The 19,965-nt window shown below is 35.6% G+C and overlaps 1 protein-coding gene across 1 annotated transcript in view; it reads right to left on the minus strand.

The window, feature by feature from the left end:
* The window catches only part of ADGRA3 (adhesion G protein-coupled receptor A3), a 62,594-nt gene that overhangs the window by 37,192 nt on the left and 5,437 nt on the right, over positions 1-19,965 (minus strand). The window contains exons 2-3 of the mRNA XM_050895640.1: positions 9,124-9,195; positions 919-990 (exon numbers count right to left, since the gene is read on the minus strand). Of these exons, the coding sequence (XP_050751597.1) occupies positions 919-990; positions 9,124-9,195 (144 nt within the window). The remainder of the gene's footprint in view (positions 1-918; positions 991-9,123; positions 9,196-19,965) is intronic.

A 19,965-nucleotide genomic window follows, 5' to 3' on the forward strand; every position in this document is an offset into this window, starting at 1 on the left:
TTTTACAACAACATAGGTCTTAAATCGAATTGCCAAAAATTCTTAAAGGAATAAAAGTTAAGCTTGCAAGTAGTAATGGTCCAGAATTGGTCCTTCAGCTTTATTCTTAAGATTTTCAAAAGTACAGTTACCAACAAAATTTCCTTTTAAGTGAGCCAGATCATCTGATCAGTGACAAACGAACATATATACCACAAAAATTTAAGAAGGAAAGCTGTATGCTGACTAAAGGGGGGGGGGGGGGGGGGGGGGGGGGGGGGGGGGGGGGGGGGGCGGGCAAAATCACTGAGACTTAAAGGTGTCCCAGATATTCCAAAAAATCTCAAGAGTGTTACAAAAAAAAAGAGAAAGAAAGAAAAAGCCATCATGCTGAGGTCTTGTTTTTCAAGTTTCATCTGGGACAGAATTTTTACACCCAAAGTATAAATCCCCAAAAAATGTGTTAACGGGAATGTTGGCACAACCTTCAATAAAGCAGCATTAACAGCCCTGTAACTTCAGTGTAGTATTAATAGCAACGGACTCTGTGTTCCACTATAACCTGAGGGGGGCAGGGGGGAATCATGAGGAGTTTAACATTTAACAAAGCAAGACTTGATGGCATCAAAGCTCTGAATGAACATTCACCCAGTGATGTTTCAAGTCACCAAAATACAAAAAGGGAGGAACAATACAAGAGACTGTCAGTAAGAAGTGAGACTGCCAAGCCACAAGCAGTAGATGTTCTTCAGTCATAAGACTGAAAGCAGACTTTGTTTTATACATGTGTGCGTGTATAAATTTAGACAGCATATACATATTCAACTTTTAATATATAATAGCTTTGCTGTCTAAATTTCCAGAACCTAAGATTTACTCTACTCTCAGGGGTTTTTTTGTTTGTTTTGTTTAAACTGACTAGCTAGATATACTACTTACAGTCTTTTCAGAGACGAAAGCCCCAGAAAAGCTCCTGGATCTATAGTACTAATAAGGTTGTTCTTAAGGTCCCTGTGGAGAAAAATTAAGACATTACATTTACCACAAAATACCCTTTAAAACAGATATATATGCATGAAGGTACACTTAACTTGTCTCACCTTGTTTGAAAAAACCCATACAACACATTTCTACTTTCTCAAACATAGTATCTTTCAAAATTTGTAAATCTGTATTTTAAATGGAAAGAGGAATATAAACAGCATGTGTCTTCCTTTAAATATTCTATCAGTTCCTATCACATGAAAGGGTATAGAGTCAAAGATACTTTGCCACAGCATCGAAATAGATTACAGCTGCTCAGGGTGTAACATTTGCTCATTACACAGTACAATACTGTTTAGCACAGTGTTGCCTTCTTCAGCCTACCCAATTTTAAATACTTTAGTAGTGCCCAACATCTACCAAAAGAAGCAAAACAAGATTCTAAAAATACACCAAAGACACAACATTGAAAGTTTCCACCAACCTTATTGGCACAAACACAAAGCCCTGGCTGACAATCCCAAATAAAGCTGGTGAAAAAAACTCAGAGCACAGATTTTTAAATCTTAAGTTTCCGGAATAGGAGATTGTAAGGAGAAATGTAAAGTAACTATGTCATTAAACTGCTTTATTAATTGTACAAGTGATATAGTTTTAACTCCTAACTTGAGATATTTTGCAGATACAGCTTAATTTGAAAGGTCACAGAAAGCATATGCCAGCATCTACAGTTTTGAACAAACTTTATCACTGCATGAATGCTAAAATTATGTCTACCTCCTTATTCATCCAAGATTTTTATTATACTACTATCTGAAACTTCACAGGCACTTATTACTACAAGAAAAATTTCTCATTCGTTGGTAATATGTGAACATTCTGCATTTGAAAAGAAAGTTAAAAGCAATATTTTAGTAAGCAAGGGTAGGGAAAAAAAATCTCCTAAATCTACCACAACATTAATAATCTTGCCCGAAAGAGAACAGTACAAGAGGATTAGATCTACCATCACACAGATACAACATGAGCGAAAATATAAATTCATCCCAAGATTTCACAGTAGCATTTCCTGCAGCCAGCTTAACAAATCATGGTACAACAGACAGTGTCATGGCATATGGATCGCGCTTCAATGCTCTACCTAATAAACATTTGAAATACTTGAAATACTTAAATTTACCTTGCAGTACAGTAAATTAATTTTCAATAAAACTATGACGTATACATACTTCTCTTAACTTTATTTTCTTGCCTTGTACGGTGGCAGGGAGTGCCAACTACTTCCAAAGCAGTATCAGGAGCCTGAAGAACTGTAATGTTTTTAAGCTTCTTTCAGCAGGCTTATAAACCCAGTACCAAGACCATGAAAAATCTGAGAATACTAAATGTTATTCATCACTTATTTATCATCAGTCTTTGGGACAGGGAAGAAAAATGATACTTACTGTTCATATTTTAAATTTCAGTTTAAAATCATGTAACTCCCACTTAAACTTAAAATCTCACTGTGGAAAACACTCAGGGAGAAAAACCTTGACAACATGCCTTGGAAATCTACTAGTCTAGATTATCAGTGATGTTTAATTTCATTACTTAAATTCAAAGCATACTCCCTGATACACCTCTTTCTTAAATCCATTGCTTCAGTGGGGAAAAAAAAGAAGTTTTAAAATTAAAAGCAAGAGTTCTACTACTTCCACAAGCTATTTATACATTTTGTCAGATTAGTTAATAAAAACTGACTAGTCTATTCTTTACATAATTTTTTGCTTTTTTACCTCCCCTTAGTAGGTCTTAATACCAGTTCCAGAAGGATAATTACACTAGAATTAATAAAGTCTTTTTAGAAAGAAATGTCAGCAATTCTCATGTTTTCATAAAATTCATTCAATGTTATATTCTGTATTTTGTAAGTAAGATAGCAAAGCATTAATGAACCACCATACTAAAGTAAATTTTAAATAATACCCTGAATGTCCAAAGTATTAGCATTTTCTCAACCTGCAACTACAACAGTTGGGGAACCTCTGTTTGGGGTTTTTTCCCCCTTCCCAGTGGCAGTCATTGGTAAGCACTAGCTATGTATTCATCTATCAAAAAGTATTAGCAGATGAAATTGTGAAATAAGAGTTAAAGATCTCAAAATTAACACAGTGCTGACATGTCTGGCGGCTCTTCAGAAACAGTTAAAAAATGTTGACACACAGGCTGGTGCAACCACCAGCGCTCCAGGGTCTAGGACAGTTTCTAAATGAAGAAATGACAGTTGTGGTTAAACCAACAGACTGATAGGATTCTCACATAGAGAGGTGGGGGAGACAATCTCATTAGAAAGTTGTGTTTGGCTTTAAAGTTTCTGTTGTTTTTAACACTTATAAATACATTTATAGAAACTACTGAGTTTTAGCAACAGGAATTTAATCATCTCAGCTGCTGATTTCAATCATTTTTCTTTGGCAAGGCTCAACCAACAGGATATAACAATAGATATTTATTTGTCCAAATAAAAGAAAATCTGTCCAAAAGAAATCCATTAGAAGAAGGTTTCAGTTAGGGTAATATTACAACTTCCCCAAGCTCTAGCTTATCAGTACATCTTTTATCTTACAGTAACTACATCTTTCATCTAGCAATTAAAAATACTGCTACAAAAAAAACCCACAAGCCAGGCAGTAGAGCAATCTTACACTGAGAACCTATTAAAAAAAAAAATTAATTTTCTCTTAAATCTAAATAACACTGCAGATGAGGATGCCCCTGTACTTATCAGGGAAGGTGACTAACTGAGATTAGGATAGTAGAAAAACTTAGGTTTTAAGGGATGGATTGAGGTCACGTAGTCCAACTTCTGGCTCAAAGCACAACTAAATCAGATCAACTGCCCCACTGCTATGTCCAGTGAAGTCCTGAAAACCTCAAAGGATGTAGATTTCACCATCTCATCACCCAACTCTAAGTGTTTAACCATTCTCATTATGAAGAATTTTCTTATGTCAAATTGGAACAGCCCTTCTTCAAATCCATGATTAAGTGGGCAAATAGCAACTTACCAAGAAGCAAAAATATTTTAAGAGCCTGACAACTGCATCTAATGTAATCTTGTTAAGATAAGAAAAACACCTTAATGAAATACTACTTAAATTTAACTATGGTTTGCCATGTGAAAAACAAAATCCTTTCATTTCATTAGAATTTATAATGAAATGTTTCAGTGGCCAGTTGTCTATGACTTAAAAGTGCACATATACATACTTGAAAATTACTTATGTATGAATTCATATTACTTATAATTTACTGCTTTCTGTCTCAGCACAATGAAGATTGTCTTAATTATTACTAAAGCATCCTGCAGGCACAAACAAACAATGCATATATACACATACTGACATGTATACATTATTTAGCCCTCTCAACTACCATTGGATAAACCATCTTTTCTTCCTGAACAGAACTTGAAAATGAACGTCAGACAAGAAACACATTAGCTACCATGGACTCTTACTATACAAAATACCTTTTCAAAAAGGAAATGGGGGAAGAGAATAAAGACATTACAAAAATAAGTTAAACATTACATAAAGTCAGCCTATCTCTCCCACAGCTCTATGGGGTGTAGATTTTATGCAGGCAGATCCAAAAAATGCTTATGACCAATTAAACAATTTTCATGTTTCCTCATCATTCACTGTGTATGATTTAAATTCTACCCTATACATACATAGGCTTTCTCCCTAAAACACAGCAGGCTACATTTATTTTGAGTTTTCACCATCAGTGTACCAAATATTTAGGGTACCACCAAAACTGTTGATAACTGAAAGCCCAATACTTTATTGCATGTGGGTCTCAGATGTAGAATTCTGCTTTCATGTCAACAGATTCAAATCATATGTGAGGATCAAGTGCTGCTGGAGCTGTTTCACCAGGTTCAATTAACTCGCTCTAGGAAAGGAAAACTGACTCAAATCTATCACTGATCTCAATGATATTAGAGTAATACAAGAATAGAAAGCAACTGGAGTGTCCAGGTTCATAAGGAACCCGAAAGAGGAGACAATAGACAGTTCTGAGACCTGGACATTTTCCAAATGGAAATTAAAAAGTTGTTACTAAAAACCATCTCTTGACTTTTTAAAAAGTTCTTACATATGCTTCTGACATCCCCTTGCATCTAAAGAAATCAACAGCAACTTAGATCTCTTTGTTTTGCTGTTTTGCTTACCCCATCACATCACCTGACGTGCACTGATGAACTACAACAGTCAAAATTTTTTAACTTTTTTGCATTACATCTTCAAGAAAATATGCTTGAGACATTACTGCAAACTAAACAAAAGCTAGAACCTAGACCATAAAGCCTTTTTGCTTCCTTCAAATAATTTCTATACTTCCAACAGTTCAGAATACTCCAAAGCATTCAATTTCATAGCACAGATTTTTCAGCAGAGACTAGAAGCACATTTCCCCACCACCACTCACCTTTCAGAAATTACTTGAGAAGCAGATGAGGATGAGAAAAATAAATATTTTGTTAGCCTAACACTCTCAGTCTTCTCCTGAAAGATCCACAGCTAAAAAAAAAAAAAGAGATGGAGCTTCCAGAACTAAAGTTAGAGCAGAAAGCAAGTTCCTGAATATTCATAAAACCATTTCTCTGCTCAGTAATATTCAAACAAGAAATACTGATACTTTCCAATCACTTTTAAAGACTTCAAAAAAAAAAAAGTTCAGGTCCACCACTAGGAGAACTCAGATCTATCTTTTCACATGCTCTGCTGCACTATCGCAACAAGAATTAAAATCAGAAATTGTTACTGTCTGAAAAAGTATTAGATGCTCCTATTTTTATTTAAGGCATCCATGTATCTGTAGATTGGTGCTGTAAAAACAGGAGAAAAAAAATGAGACTGTCTACTAATAACACTCCCTTCACACTGCATATTTTCCCTTTTCAAAGGTATATTAGTACATCCTAAAAATACATTGGTAAACCCCTGTCATTATTTACAGTTCAATAAATATCAAACCCTTCTTTTGCTATCTAAATATCTTACTGAATTCCATGCCTGTCTCTTCCTCCTTTCTTCCTCATGTACAATGAAAAATAGTACCTTACAAATACATAAAGTAATCTTCCTTATCCTCGCAAAAATCAACAAGCTGCATCAGCTAGCTTCCAGATGGAAGACAGCAGTTTGCTTCTAAGTTGCTGGACTTCCTATAGCATTATTCAAAGTCAAGTATCTACTAGATGAAAACTTATCTGTCACAAATTAGTTGTGCAAGAAGTCACTTCAACATTTAAACTGCACGAAATTCATATAGCAAAACATAGCATTAACAGTCAGTGGAGATTAAAATATTTAACATCTTTTTGTACAGACACTTTAATTATCACTTATGGTTAAAATCTTTGACCTGCTTACTGTTATTCAGCTGTTATTTGCATGATCTTTTTCCTGTAAGAGTAGATGTAGACATAGCATAGCCATTTTCTACTATAATTAACAAACATTTCACACTCCAGTAAAACAAAACTCTTATTTTGGTAATCTTATCACCCTGTTTACAAAATAATGCATTACCAAATTCTACATTTTCATAAATTAACATACATGCACAAAATTATTAACAAACAGATTTGAAATTCCTACTTGGGGCCAGCATTTATAATGTAGTTCCCCATAGTTTTGGGGCATACAAGCAACAAATAAAACAATCTCTCCCTTTCAATAGTAACAGTGAAGAATTGTCAGATGGGGATGAGGTCAAGAGATAACATTTGAGCAATACGATAACCTAAAGGGCAACAATTTGCCAGCTGCAGATACCATATCCCCAAGTTTATCTGAAGAACTGATAAAATAACAGAAACCATTTAAAAATATGTAAATTTTCATTAAGATGTCCAAGAACTAAACAGGAGAAAACAAGTTTAGTGTGTTAACAGATGAATTATGAAGTTGTGAATCTATATTTCAGGATTCAAAATATTGATTAAAATGCAATTAAAAACAATTATTATGCAGGTACATGTTCCTGACATATTAGTTTATTTTTTTTTAAAAGGCTTTGATTAAATATATCTATACATCTAAACTCTGTCCAAAAACCATTAAAGAGAAATGGCAAAAATATTTGCCATTAAGTATAACATTACAAGGAATAAACAAAACAAGCATTAAATGCATACAGAATCTCTCCCCGGTAAGCCATAATGTTAAGTGACAATGCTATTGTCTGAATTAACTATTTAAATGCTGACTGAATTTATTTCTTTTATCTCCATTTCAGCTCTTAAAAGTGGGGAAAAGAGCATATGTACAAAGAAAGAAAACACTTATAAGGAAACAAGGAGAAGTATGAGTAGTAAGAAAAAATAAAAATAAGCAAGAAACTGTCAAAAAAGTGCAATTTTAAAGGCATGCAAGTTATCACAGTGAACATTAAGGAATATAATTTGAAACTGCTGAACATAATGTTAAAGTTTAAAATAGTTACCATGGCTTTCAATTTTTTTTCCTTTTACTATTGACTATTCATTTAAGTTTGAAAAATTATTTTAATTACAAGAGTAGCTTCTGTCCAAGGTCACAAGACCCTTTAAAGCAGAAAAGTTTACTTTTACTGTGGTTAGATATTGTTTTTAAATAAGCCTTGCACACACAAAAAAAGAATGGTTATTAATGAGTAGTGTATCATGCTAGTTATCCCTTCCTTTATGTTGAAGACACCTGGCCATTAATAATCATTTGTTGATCTATGAACTCCTACATCAGTGCACATAAAGTGTGTTATCTCATTCAGATGAGACCACCATACCATCTAAAATACTGTTATCCTAGATCACTTTAAATGCTCAAAACACAATGCCTGCCTTACTGCTTTCTTTTCCTTTTCATGAAAGAAGATACTAAAATAACCTAAAAAATCCATACAAATGACAGGAGTTAAATGGAAGAAAGCTGGGTTATGATTTTAAAGAAAATTAAGATTTGGATTCATAGAGCAAATGTAAATGATCACCTCAAATTAATTAGAGTTTCAAGTATTTCCTGTCTGAAAATTGTAACGAGTTACAACAAGTAACAACTGTCAGCAGATGCCTTTATTACCTAAGCAAGGATGTCAAAACAATGTGTAAAGATCTAGAATGCCATCACTGCTGATAACCTTGCTTCTTTGGCACAATGGTTTATTTCTACAATAAAGCTCATCTGCCAGTGCAGATCTTTCTTCTGGCATGTGGGGGATGAAATGGTGGAAGTGTTTGAATTTATTTAGGCCAGGTGACCAGGATTGCAGCCTTCAAGTTTTAGAGGAAGAATAAAATACTTTTAATCCCCTGAAGCCAAAAGTCGTTTGGAACTCTTCCTAGATGTTGCGAGATGATTATGAAACTGGCTACTTTCCCAGTCAAATGGCCTAGAAAAATCCTTATCTCTAAAGTTTCTGCTTGCTCCCAGGTAGATCAACCCACCAATCCTGACCTTCTACCAGCTGGAAAAAAGCTGACTGTAACAGAAGCTACAATGCTTCTTCTTATCCCATAGGTGATATATCATCTGAAAGGGAAAGTGAAAACAGCAAGCAAAAGGTGTCCAAGAAGTTACTCCCATCAGACTCACTCCCATTCCGCCCCCCCCATACATTCGGTATATACCGAAGTTGTAAAGTAAGCAGCAAAACTGTTAAAATAAATGCCAACAAGAAACTTACAATGAATCTAGGCTCTTATAGTGGTTCTAATACAGCCACTTCCCCTACAAATATACTTTACAATTGTTTGATAAAAGGTTTGACATTTCATAAGAAATTAAAGAAATAATTTTCTTTACAACATAAGTTTTCATAATATGAGACCAATAACAACAAAGCAAATCCAGTCGTCATAGCATTCCAGTGAACTTCCCATTGAAACCGCCCTGATCTCACCCGCAGGTGAGATTATCCCTTTATGCTGTTACATGACATTCACATTCATGAAGAGAACGCTTAACTGTGTTAACTCAAGCACAAAAAAAAAAAAAAAAAAAAAATCAAAATAAAGTAAGAACACATCTCTTAAATAACACATTTTGTTCTCAGAATTATTAATGAAACATAAACAGTATACCACTTAATTTTTAAAGTGAAAATAGCTTTTTAAGAAGTGCTTACAATCTTTCAAGAAGGTGTAATCCAGAGAAGGAACCATTCTTCAACTCTGTTATTTTATTGTTACTCAGAATCCTGTAAACAAAACCAGACAAGAACAATATATTATAAGTTTGCTAACACAATTATTCACTGCAGCTTACACTTCTGGTGTAAATGTTTTTGTTCAACAGCCTTTATATCAAACTACAATGCCTAGCTCATTGTCTGAGGTGTATATAACAGCACTGCTTAAATATTATGAAGGAGAAAAAGAGGATTTTCTATGGTATGTGCCCTAAGTACCATGCAAGCTTACGTAATTAACATATGAAAGAAAGTACACCCATATAGGATTATCATAATAAAACATCGCAACTGGCATAATAGAAAATGAAGTATTAAACAACCAATCTACACATTCAACATTCTGTTCTTCCATACCCATTTTGGTTTTCAAAACCACGCAGCTTATCGCCCATTTCCCATTTCCTCTGCTGCCATCCCCAGCCACTTGCACACGCTCACTTCTCCCATGTGCCACCTTTCCCAGCCATCCTTCATACATTCATCCGTCTCAATGCAATCTTTTTAAAACATCTGCAAATAAGCTCAGCAAGCACTCCTTTACTTCTATCTATCCTTTCTTCTCTTAAAGGACAACACAACCGCAAATTCCCTCTTCCACACAAATAACTGGATAAGGCCCATCCAGCCAAGTACCCTATTCTCCAATCACAGCCATCTGCAGATGCAAATTATCCTCAAGTTAGGAAATCCCTTGTATAGCTAGATGCTTCCTTACTTAAAGGACCTGCTTTCTATACAGCTACATATTTCTGTCATAAGAAAGCCTATTTTCCTTTTGAATCACATACAATTTTGGCATCCACAACACTCCTTATGAAAGGTTTCGCAGTACAAAGCTCCGTTCCATAAAGAACGCCTCATCTTTCGTTTTGAACACAGCTCCTGCTAGCTTCATTTGATGCTCCTCACTTCTTACACTGAAACAGGCAGCAATCAATCCCTACCTACCCTCCCTTTACCACGTATAATTATGTAGAAACCTAGATGGTCTCTTGCCAGATGGAAGATTCATATTTTACTTAATTACTCTTCACACGAAAGTCATTTTGTGCCGCCTTAATCATTTCTGAGCTCTTTCCAGCTTTATTACACTCAAAAAATTCTGAAATAAGACCACCAGAACTGTAACAGTATTCAACGCACAGACAAGTCACAAATCTACATAGTGAGATAATGATGTTCTGTTTTGTTTCCTACTGTTTTCCTAGCAATTCCTAACATCTGATCTGCCTTTACCACTTGCACTAAGAATTGAAGATTTCTGGTCAACTCAGTGCCCATTATCTCATATACGAAGACAGAATTGTCATCTTCCCCAATACAATTTTCATTTTTCTACAATGTGCTGCTTCTGCCATTTTATTGCCCAATTATTAGTTTCATAAACTTCTTCCAAAATTCTTCACTTTACATGCTCATCCTTATTACATCAAGCAACTCACCAAACTCTGTCAACCCCCTACTCACACTGTTTTACAGGTCATTAAGAAATACATTGTGCATTACAGGTCTCTAAGACTCCACTGAGAAGGCTAACCATTTACTTCCACAGCCACTTCTTATCCTTCAGCAAGTTAACTGTTCATACAATGATTTTCCATTTTAGGCTGACATACTATTTTCATCAAATGCCTTTGGTGAGGGACCGAGAGATACCTTTTGGAAAAGCATCTATGTCTCACTATATCAACTGGATCATTCTTGTAAATATTTTGCTGATTCTGAAGAACTCCAAAGGTTTGTGGGGAAGAGCTTGCCATTACAGCAGATGTAAATTTTCCAGAGTACGTCTCTCTCCTTTTATCCAGGTATCCTATATATTTATTAGAAATTCTACTGATTTGTTCAACACAAACATCAGACTTGAAACCATGTAGTTCCCCTAAACTCCTGATGCACTTAAAAAAAAAAATCAGCATTTGCCATCCCTCCAGTCCTCAAAAATCAAGTTCATTCTAAGCAAGACTTCAGACATTCATCCTTTGACTTTTTCATCCCCGAGTTCTTCTAAAAGCATCTTGTCCTGGAAATTTATTCACTCTGTCAGATTGTTCCACAACTTCTGCTACAGTCACTTTGATTTCAGACAGGTCCTCTATCAAATGCATCTTGCAGATCCAACGTGTCCGTGCACTTCTTCACTTACACCAATTACATCTTCAGGCTGACTAGCTACTTCCGCACTTAAAACTGCCACTAGGAGATTTCTTTCCAGTCTACTACGTCTTTCAGATATCCTTTACAATAGCCATAAACCAAACACACACACCCCCACCCCCTTTCCTCTGATGCATAAAATTTATTATCTAATGACAAGGATTAGTACTTCAAAACACATCATGAATAAGATAAAACTAAAATACAGAAGTACTGATCTATGAAAACAGCATCATTTTGACACAACCATATATTACGCTAAGTAGTTTTCTTCTCCAGGTTTCTCAGATTGCCTCAAGCCTCTGTGGTTTAGACAAACAGAGGGCAGGCAATTTTTTGTCTCAAAGCTCTGGCTTTGAGTCAATCTCTCTCTCTCAATCTCACATACACAGAATCAAGACAGCTGAACAAATTATTTGAAAATCTTTCCATTTCCAGTCTGACAGACAGAAGGTTTGAAAATTCTTGAAGTTAAGACTAAATCATTCAACCAAGGTAACAGTTCTGATGCTAAAAGGAGGAGATCCCACTCCTCCTCCTCCCCTTACAGTCATACCATGTATTTTTGCAGCTCATCTCAAGTCATCCCTGGTGCCCACTGCTCCACGAGCAGTGAACGTTAAACTACACATTTACCCAAGGCATCTTCCAAGAGATTAATTTATGTCAGCTGCAAAAGCGTGATCAACATAGCGCTACACAGTCAGCTAATCCCAGGTGAAGACTGATCACAGGAATGGTGGAAAGGATGAGAAAAAAATACTTAAAAGTATACTGAGAATTTGCTGTTGTACGTGCCTATAATGCCTGTTAAATCCACTAGAGTGTCAGCTAAGAAAATTTGCTCTTATGAAAATACAGTTCTAGAGTCAAATACATTAAGCTACCTTACAGGAAGGAAAGAAGGAAAATTGCCCCTCAGCTGCAGCTGTGATAACCTAGATGACCAAACAAATGAAACACAGAGAGTATTTTTTAAAAACAGGTCTACAAATCAAGGAAGCTTGGGTACTTTTCAGAAATCTACATGTATTTCACGGAATCTTTGCACCACGGAAGGCCCAACATGTAACAGAAAAGCAGAATACACATTTGCAAGACTGCAAATTTGGTAAATAGAATAATCATCATCTACAACTTGGAATGCCTGCAAAACTAGTAAAATTTAACTGAAGCATTAAAATCACACATCCTAAAGTCTTTGAAACTACTTTCACTTCTACTCAAAAAGGTTTCAACCTAAATAGTAAGTATTATTTGTAGAAATGGTAGGTACAGGATTCATTCTGCAAACCAAATCTATTCAGAGCAAAGTACACCTTTATTTCAACATCCTTCTGGTTTCAGAAATGTGTGCGGGAAGAAAAATAATAATATATAAAGAAATGAATGAAAGAGCTTACAAAAACCCTCATTAATAGTTAATGCAAACTGAACATAAGGTATAACAGCAGCAGCAAGAAAAAAAAAAACACAGACCAATTTCAGACTTATGGATAGAATAAGAAGAAAAAACCATGAGGTCTAGAAACCATCCACATCACAAGCAAGCAAGCAAGCAAACCACAATCTTTGGTAGCACAGAAATAATTTGTATTTTAGTTATAATTGACTTCATCTTAAGATTTATTGATTTTACCTGTACTTTTTCCAGAAAAAGGAGCTATTCAAAATGGACCACTTCAAAAGTAGCTATAACTGACTGAACTAAATTTAAACTAAATAAAAATTACAGTTCTGTAAAAAAAAAAAAATTAGTTTTCTGACATTGCCTATAAAATAATAGGCCTAAAGCAGAAGCCTTTAAATATCTGTGCACTAGGTAAATTTCTCTCTGGAGTGTGATGTACAAATTACAGTCAGCCTGATTTAGTATTTTCTCTGCAGAGGCTGTTAGTTGCTCAACCATAAAGGTTTAGTACAATAAATGATAGATTTTACAACACTCCATAAAACCTAAGACGTTTCATCACATTTAAAAATGTTGTAAGTGTAATCTTTAAAAAAAATGCAGTTTAAAAGTTGCTATTAATATATTTAGTCCATACATTATTTGAAGTGTTAAGGGATATGGCATAAGAAGACAAAACACAATAAAGCATTCACCTCAAAGTAGATGTTTTATAGTCACTTTCACAATTTCTGTGCATTAATGTACAGTGAAATGATAGACTATTATGTACCACTTGGACACAGAAAATTATTTGTGATCAATAAGAATTCTAAGTTACTAGTTTAAGACCATAATTTTTCCTAAGAGGCAAGTGATTCTGAAAATATGGGAACTTTTCCATTGTTAAGAAGTTTAAAGGGAAAATGTCAGAGCGCTACAGATCTCCACTTATGTCCACCTCGTTCAACTCTTCTTTAACAAGTGACTTTGCAACATAAATGATGTATCTGGAGATTTCATGAAGGGGTTTCCATAGCCCAATGTCATTGTTGCTCTGTATGTCTTACAAGCTCCAGATCAGATTTTTTTTTTTTTTCTTCTTCTAAATGATCAATAATACCTGCTTGGAACAAATGCATTTTGCCTATCCAGCCCTTACATAACAGAAAATAAAATGTGGAACTACTGCATGAAAACACACTCACAGCCACGGGAATTAACACAAAAAACTTGGAAGAAAAGGCAGCTGAAAAGTAGGTTTTAGAAAGCATTATGGACAACGTCTTAAGTCACCTTAAAGCAACACATCTCCCTCTCCTTTGACTGAACAGAATTATTATAGAGACAGAGATGATCTGAAACAACACACCTCAAGAAAAAAAAATACCACCCCCCACCCCAAAATAAAAAACAACCCAGCTTTTCACCCATTCCAAGAAATTGCGGAAATGTTCTTTTGTTGAACATAGCTTGGATCTGAAAGCCCTGTTTCCATTTTGCTCCATAACGTGGCAGAAGAATTTGGCAAAACTCTGCAAAGAAACTCAACTCTGGCTCTAACTTATTGGCGAGACCTTTAGCAATAGATGCCCAGTTGCTAGCATGCAAAACATAACTATGCAGTCAAACTCAAAGTCTGTCCTTTGTACTACAAAGAGTTTTAGCAACAGATACTAAATGTGATGAAATCATTCTTTTCTTTTTGATAAAGCAGGAAAAAAAAAAATCAAGGCTTGATTTGTTTTTACCATTAGAATAAGGTGATAAGCACTACGTGAAAAGAGTTTTGTTCTATGAAAAAATTTCGGTTTGTCAGCTATACAACAACTATCACTAAGACAGCAGTCAACTAGACAGGAATTTAGAATGCATCTCCAAACTTCACAAATGAATCCTTTCATAAGATACTATTAAAAATACACACACATCCATTAACACTATTACAAAATAGTCAAAAAGGCCTCCCAGAAGCCTGTACAAAGACTGGGAGGCAGTGTAAATTTTAGCTGAATGCTGAAGTAGCTTCCAGAACACATTTTAAGAGGCTCAAATAGAGAGCCAGGAAATAGAAATCAGATCATTTCATGATGATGGCTGTATACTCTAAGGACTGGGAAAGCGGCCACCAGCAAAAATTGGACTAAAATAACCATCTGTACAACCAAGAAAAATGCTTTCTGCTGAAGCCATGAACATGCAAAAAGAAATACATTTTTCAAAGTTTATCTTGTAGAAGCTACGATTTAACAAGGATATAAACCCAATACTTTTCAACAGTTAGTATTTTGCCTTCTAGTGAGTTACTGGTGTCAAAGGGAAAGAAACATAAGTAATGGAGCGAGCAGAACAGAACAGTACTTGCTTAAAAGTAACCCTGAAATGAAAACACTCCACAAGCTATGTACAAAGAATTATGAATCTTTCCAAAGCCCCTAACAAAAGGAGACAGTATTTTCCAATTTAACAAAAACATTATAATTGAGGAAGCTTAGCAATGAAACATTTGCAAAATAGAAGTTTGCAACAGATAAAAGATTTCCTGTGCTACTTCATTATTATGCACATTAAACAATATTAAGATTGTAAACCAAAACACTCAGAAATAATGAAATTACAGAATTAAAACTATCTATTTATATGGCTCCATTTTTAACTGGGAATGTGCTAACTTTATATGATGTAATGATGGACCTTTTTTTTTCCCCCTACACAAACCCTGCATCATTCAAGCAACGATGCTCACTTTGTGCACTGCTATTAAGAAAAAAAAAATCTTTGATATTCAGTATGTGGCCACATGCTTTATTTATTGCCTTTCTTTAAGGACAGAAATTCTTCCTTTCTAGTGAAATACAGTGCCAATCACTGGAGTACCTCTGTGAATTTTCTATGTAAAAGTACTAAATAAAAATCATCTTAGAAAAAGGACAGAACTGAGGGGCAAAACAGAAGGCAAGAATGAGTAGCAATGTTGCTGAAAATGATACTAGTATCAAGAGAAATTCTTGTGAAATTATGACCTTACCAACCAAACCTCTCTTTCTAGTACTTATCCCAGGTTGGAAAGCCTACCTAAGAGAAAATTAAGAGGACACAGCAACATCCAACTTCTTCCAACACTAACTCTGAATTGCCGTTTCTAAAACTAATCAAAAGTAGTGGCAACCTAACCCTTGAGACCATTACATTCTGGGAAGCTTCCTCCAACTTCTCTCTCCCCCCCCCTCTTATCATCTGTAGCATCTGCATTAGTTTAAAAGACGATGATCGACTTTTTCTATAGTAACCCTCCTGTCTTACTCCCCTCCCTTCTGCTCCCTCCTCAGTTTCTCACTTCTTATCCACCAGATGTACACTTTTTAGGATTCTCACTGACTTGCAGTTTAGTGCAAATTTATCCTACCTCTTCAACCTCCATACATACATGCAAGAGTAACTCGCTTCACAGGAAATACTGCACACACACAGATGCCTAGCCAGACTCTCCTAACTTAAGCTGTTAGGGCCGATATATTCTATGTGTTGTATCACAGTAGTATTAGTTATAGCATATGCTGTCACGCCCAGTCTCACATGTATTTACATTTTCTATCAGGTACATGTGCTCTCCAGAAAGTGCTTTGTCTAGACACGTTAGCAAGCACTTCCTGTCAACTGCTGGCACATGAAGATACATCTTCACAAAAATTTATATCCTAATCTTACAGAAGTCAACGGTTTTTGGACAGTTTAGCTCCCTGAACTGACTAGGCATGGAGCCAGACAAATGTTAGTACAGCAGCAAGGGAGGGGAAAAAAAATAACCCCACCTGCACAGCAAGAGACTGGGAGGTGAAGGTACAAACACACCAGCTCCAGTTCAGGCTACAATTTTACAGGCAGCTAGATGTATATGTAACTTTCCACACTCAGAGGGGGAGATCTCCTCTCCCCTGCCCTTGCTCCTGATCATCCCTATGCCAGAAGCAGGAAGAGAGGGACCTCCCTTCTCCAGCACAGAGCTGCGAGGTCAGCTCACTGCAACCGACAGAAACTTTAATGAGCCCATCAACACACAATTTTGAGAACTGGTTTAAATTCCTGTTAACGCCAGAGGCTGTTATCCTAAAATAACAGTTCAAGGTATTAGAATCAGTTGTTTGGGATGTCTTACAGGATGCTTTCGGAAATCTGAGCATAATTTGCAAACTCTGCCTGATACTAAGTTTCAAGGTAAAACCTATTCTATAACAACATGGGCTAACTAATAACAAGTTCTTATATCTGACAGAAATAAGCCTTTATGTTTATCTCCTCAGATGGAAACAGCGCATCAACTGAACAATATCAGAAGAGTTTTCCCAGACCGTGTCATACCACTACCATTTCCTTATATGATCCATCTTCTCCTACTGGCATCCAGTCACTAATCCTGCCTTTACTGATTTTGTGGGCAGCTGCTGAATTTCCAAGAATTCTTGCCCATCTCTGGCTAAGCCAGTTAAACTCACCCTTCAACACCTTATCTGCCCTGCCTTCATTCTCTCTGAAGTTCTTCTGATTTCCCATCTCCATGACCAACACATCCATTCAAAGAAACCCTCCCTCCAAACTCCTCCCCAACTCCTAGTAGTAGTTTCTGCCTTTTAATCCAATCTCGCTGCCTTTCTTCATTCCCTATCTAGACTTTAACCTCCCTCCCTCTACCTCAAAGCATCTTTTTTTCCCCTAGATTGAACTGGCCTACCAGAAGACACAGACTGTACTCTTAGATAAGGCACCTGAAGATGGCACAGCCCACAGCCACCTAAGCTGTAATGCCAGAGACTTGTCTGGATGAATCCTAGAACACACTGTCCAGTGCAGACAGAATTGTGGAATTAAGTTGCCTATTTCTTAAATGTCTTTAATCAATCTGCATTCATTATGTTTGGTTTATTTGTTTTTTTCCCCCCAAAAAAGCTCTTAGTTGGTATGCCTTGCCAAAAAGGTCGAGTTTGTACTCCAAAAGTGACAGCTCCACAGCCCTGCCAAAACTGGCCGACTAGCTTGGATCACACACACCATCAAAGCAACTATGCTACTTTGGGACTCAGCAGCTCTGCACTGCAGTGCACTGGCATCCCATTCACTCTAAGGCAGCTTGGAGATCTGTAGGACAGCACTGCACTGCACCACTGGACGTGCCCTGTGTCATTACCAAAGGAGGAGTCACAACACAGTAATGCACATAAACACTAATTCATGGATATGATCTGTCCCACTGTAGCATTCTAAGGGCAGCAAGGCATTGCAGTTTTCACTGCTAAACAGCCAAACAGTGAAATCCAAAGGTGAAAATAAAATTCTCATCTAATTACTGTGTTAAAGACTAAAGATATTTAATAGATTATTTAAGATTTTACAAATTAATGTTTAAAATTCATTAATTACCTCACTGCAGAAAGCAAAACCCACAAAAACATACTGTAGTTATCTTCTCTGAAGTTCTTAAATTTAAAACAATTTATTACTACTAATGAAAAGAAATGCTCAACTGTTTTTAATCTTCATGGATTAACTACTGGTACAAAGAAAGCATTTAAACTGTATAGATTCAAAAATTATGGAGACTATTATGGTGAAGATATGGTGACTAAATAAGGCAGTAATGACAAATCCATGAACCTGCAACATATCTGGCCCATGCAAAGTACATATGGGAACCATTAAATTCTGAAAAATCTAATCTTGCAGCTCCATACTTGTTTTAAATTACAAAAATAACCTTTGAAACATGAACAAACTGCAAGCAAAAAGGAATGAGACACATATAGTTGTTCATTCTTCATCACTGCAGCACAAATTCTAGTTCTATTTCTTTAACTCTTGGCATTAACTTTTAAATTTTAATATTTTGCATTTTTGCCAAACTGAAACAAAACCAAGAGTACTACTGATCAATAAGAGACAACAATAAAAGAAAAACGTATTAGTCCTGAAGATGAAAATCTCTGTTCCTGAGGTGAGATACAGCATAACACATTGAACATTTAATACTTCCTGAAGGGCTAATGAACACATAAAGGGCACTGCTTATATGGCTATCTTCATGGGAATAATGGTATTGGGCAATTCTACATTAATGTTGTGGCTTGGAGAATTAAAAAAATTAATTTGTCCTCATTACAAAAATTTAAATTTGCTCTCCAGTATTTTGCAGAACTTATCTCTGTCCTCCTCCCTTATTTTTAACTCAGCAGTAATCAATACATAGCTCTCATTCAAAATCTGGGCCCCAGGCTTGTAACAACTGCCTACAGTTGTATCTATGGTACAAAAGCCATACTTCTAATTTCTTCACGTATTTAATCAAAAGTACAATAATTTCATTGTGAAAGGCACCTAAAACAATTAAAAAATACTTATATAGAAGAATAATCTTTAAAAAAAAAATCAGTATGCGTTGATACAATCATTATTGCATGAAGACTATTACCAATTACAACCCACCATGTATGTTAAAGCCATTACTGCAACACTAAAAGAAATAAGAAGGCATTATTCAAACTTGACTGGGTATCCCAGCGGATACGTATTAACAACGTAACATGATCTCTTCCAAAGTTGAATAGTTATTTATGTAGAACAAAATATTGCAATTTAGAAGAAAATGCTGTTCAAATTGTGACCTCAGAATTTTCCTGCAATACTCAAATATACACAAAAGCGTAAACAATCATAAAAGAATACTGTATGTATTCAATATCCTATAATAATAACCCCACAATAATGAATCAGTGTGGGAATAGGGCATACAGCAAAGCATGAATCTGATTTTGAATGTGGATTGCTATCTTCTCAGCAAGGTAAAAGACATACACAAAATCTGATAGATGTATACTGAATAGGTCTACTAGAATACAAGCCTAACAGAAAATGAAACATCACTAATGATTTTTAGGAGTCGGATGCCACTGGTAAAAAGGCGTGCACAAGTACTTGCAAATTACTAAACTGTGGATATGACAATTCAAGTATTGTCTCTGTACTGCCATGTGTTAATGTGCAAAATATATTTTGCACAGTCCGTGTATCCACTGACCAAAGAAAATTTTAAGATAAGTTTTAATGGGAGTTATTAGCACTTTGTGTCTTCAAAAAATGTTATCACTGCCCAAGTTATTAGCACTGAGCACTTACAACAGTCTAAAATAGACTATTTTAGCAAAAAAGGGATTAGCAGTCAAGAGTACCTTCAAGTTAAT

Source organism: Gymnogyps californianus, chromosome 4, assembly GCF_018139145.2.
Source record: "Gymnogyps californianus isolate 813 chromosome 4, ASM1813914v2, whole genome shotgun sequence".
Taxonomy (NCBI): domain Eukaryota; kingdom Metazoa; phylum Chordata; class Aves; order Accipitriformes; family Cathartidae; genus Gymnogyps; species Gymnogyps californianus.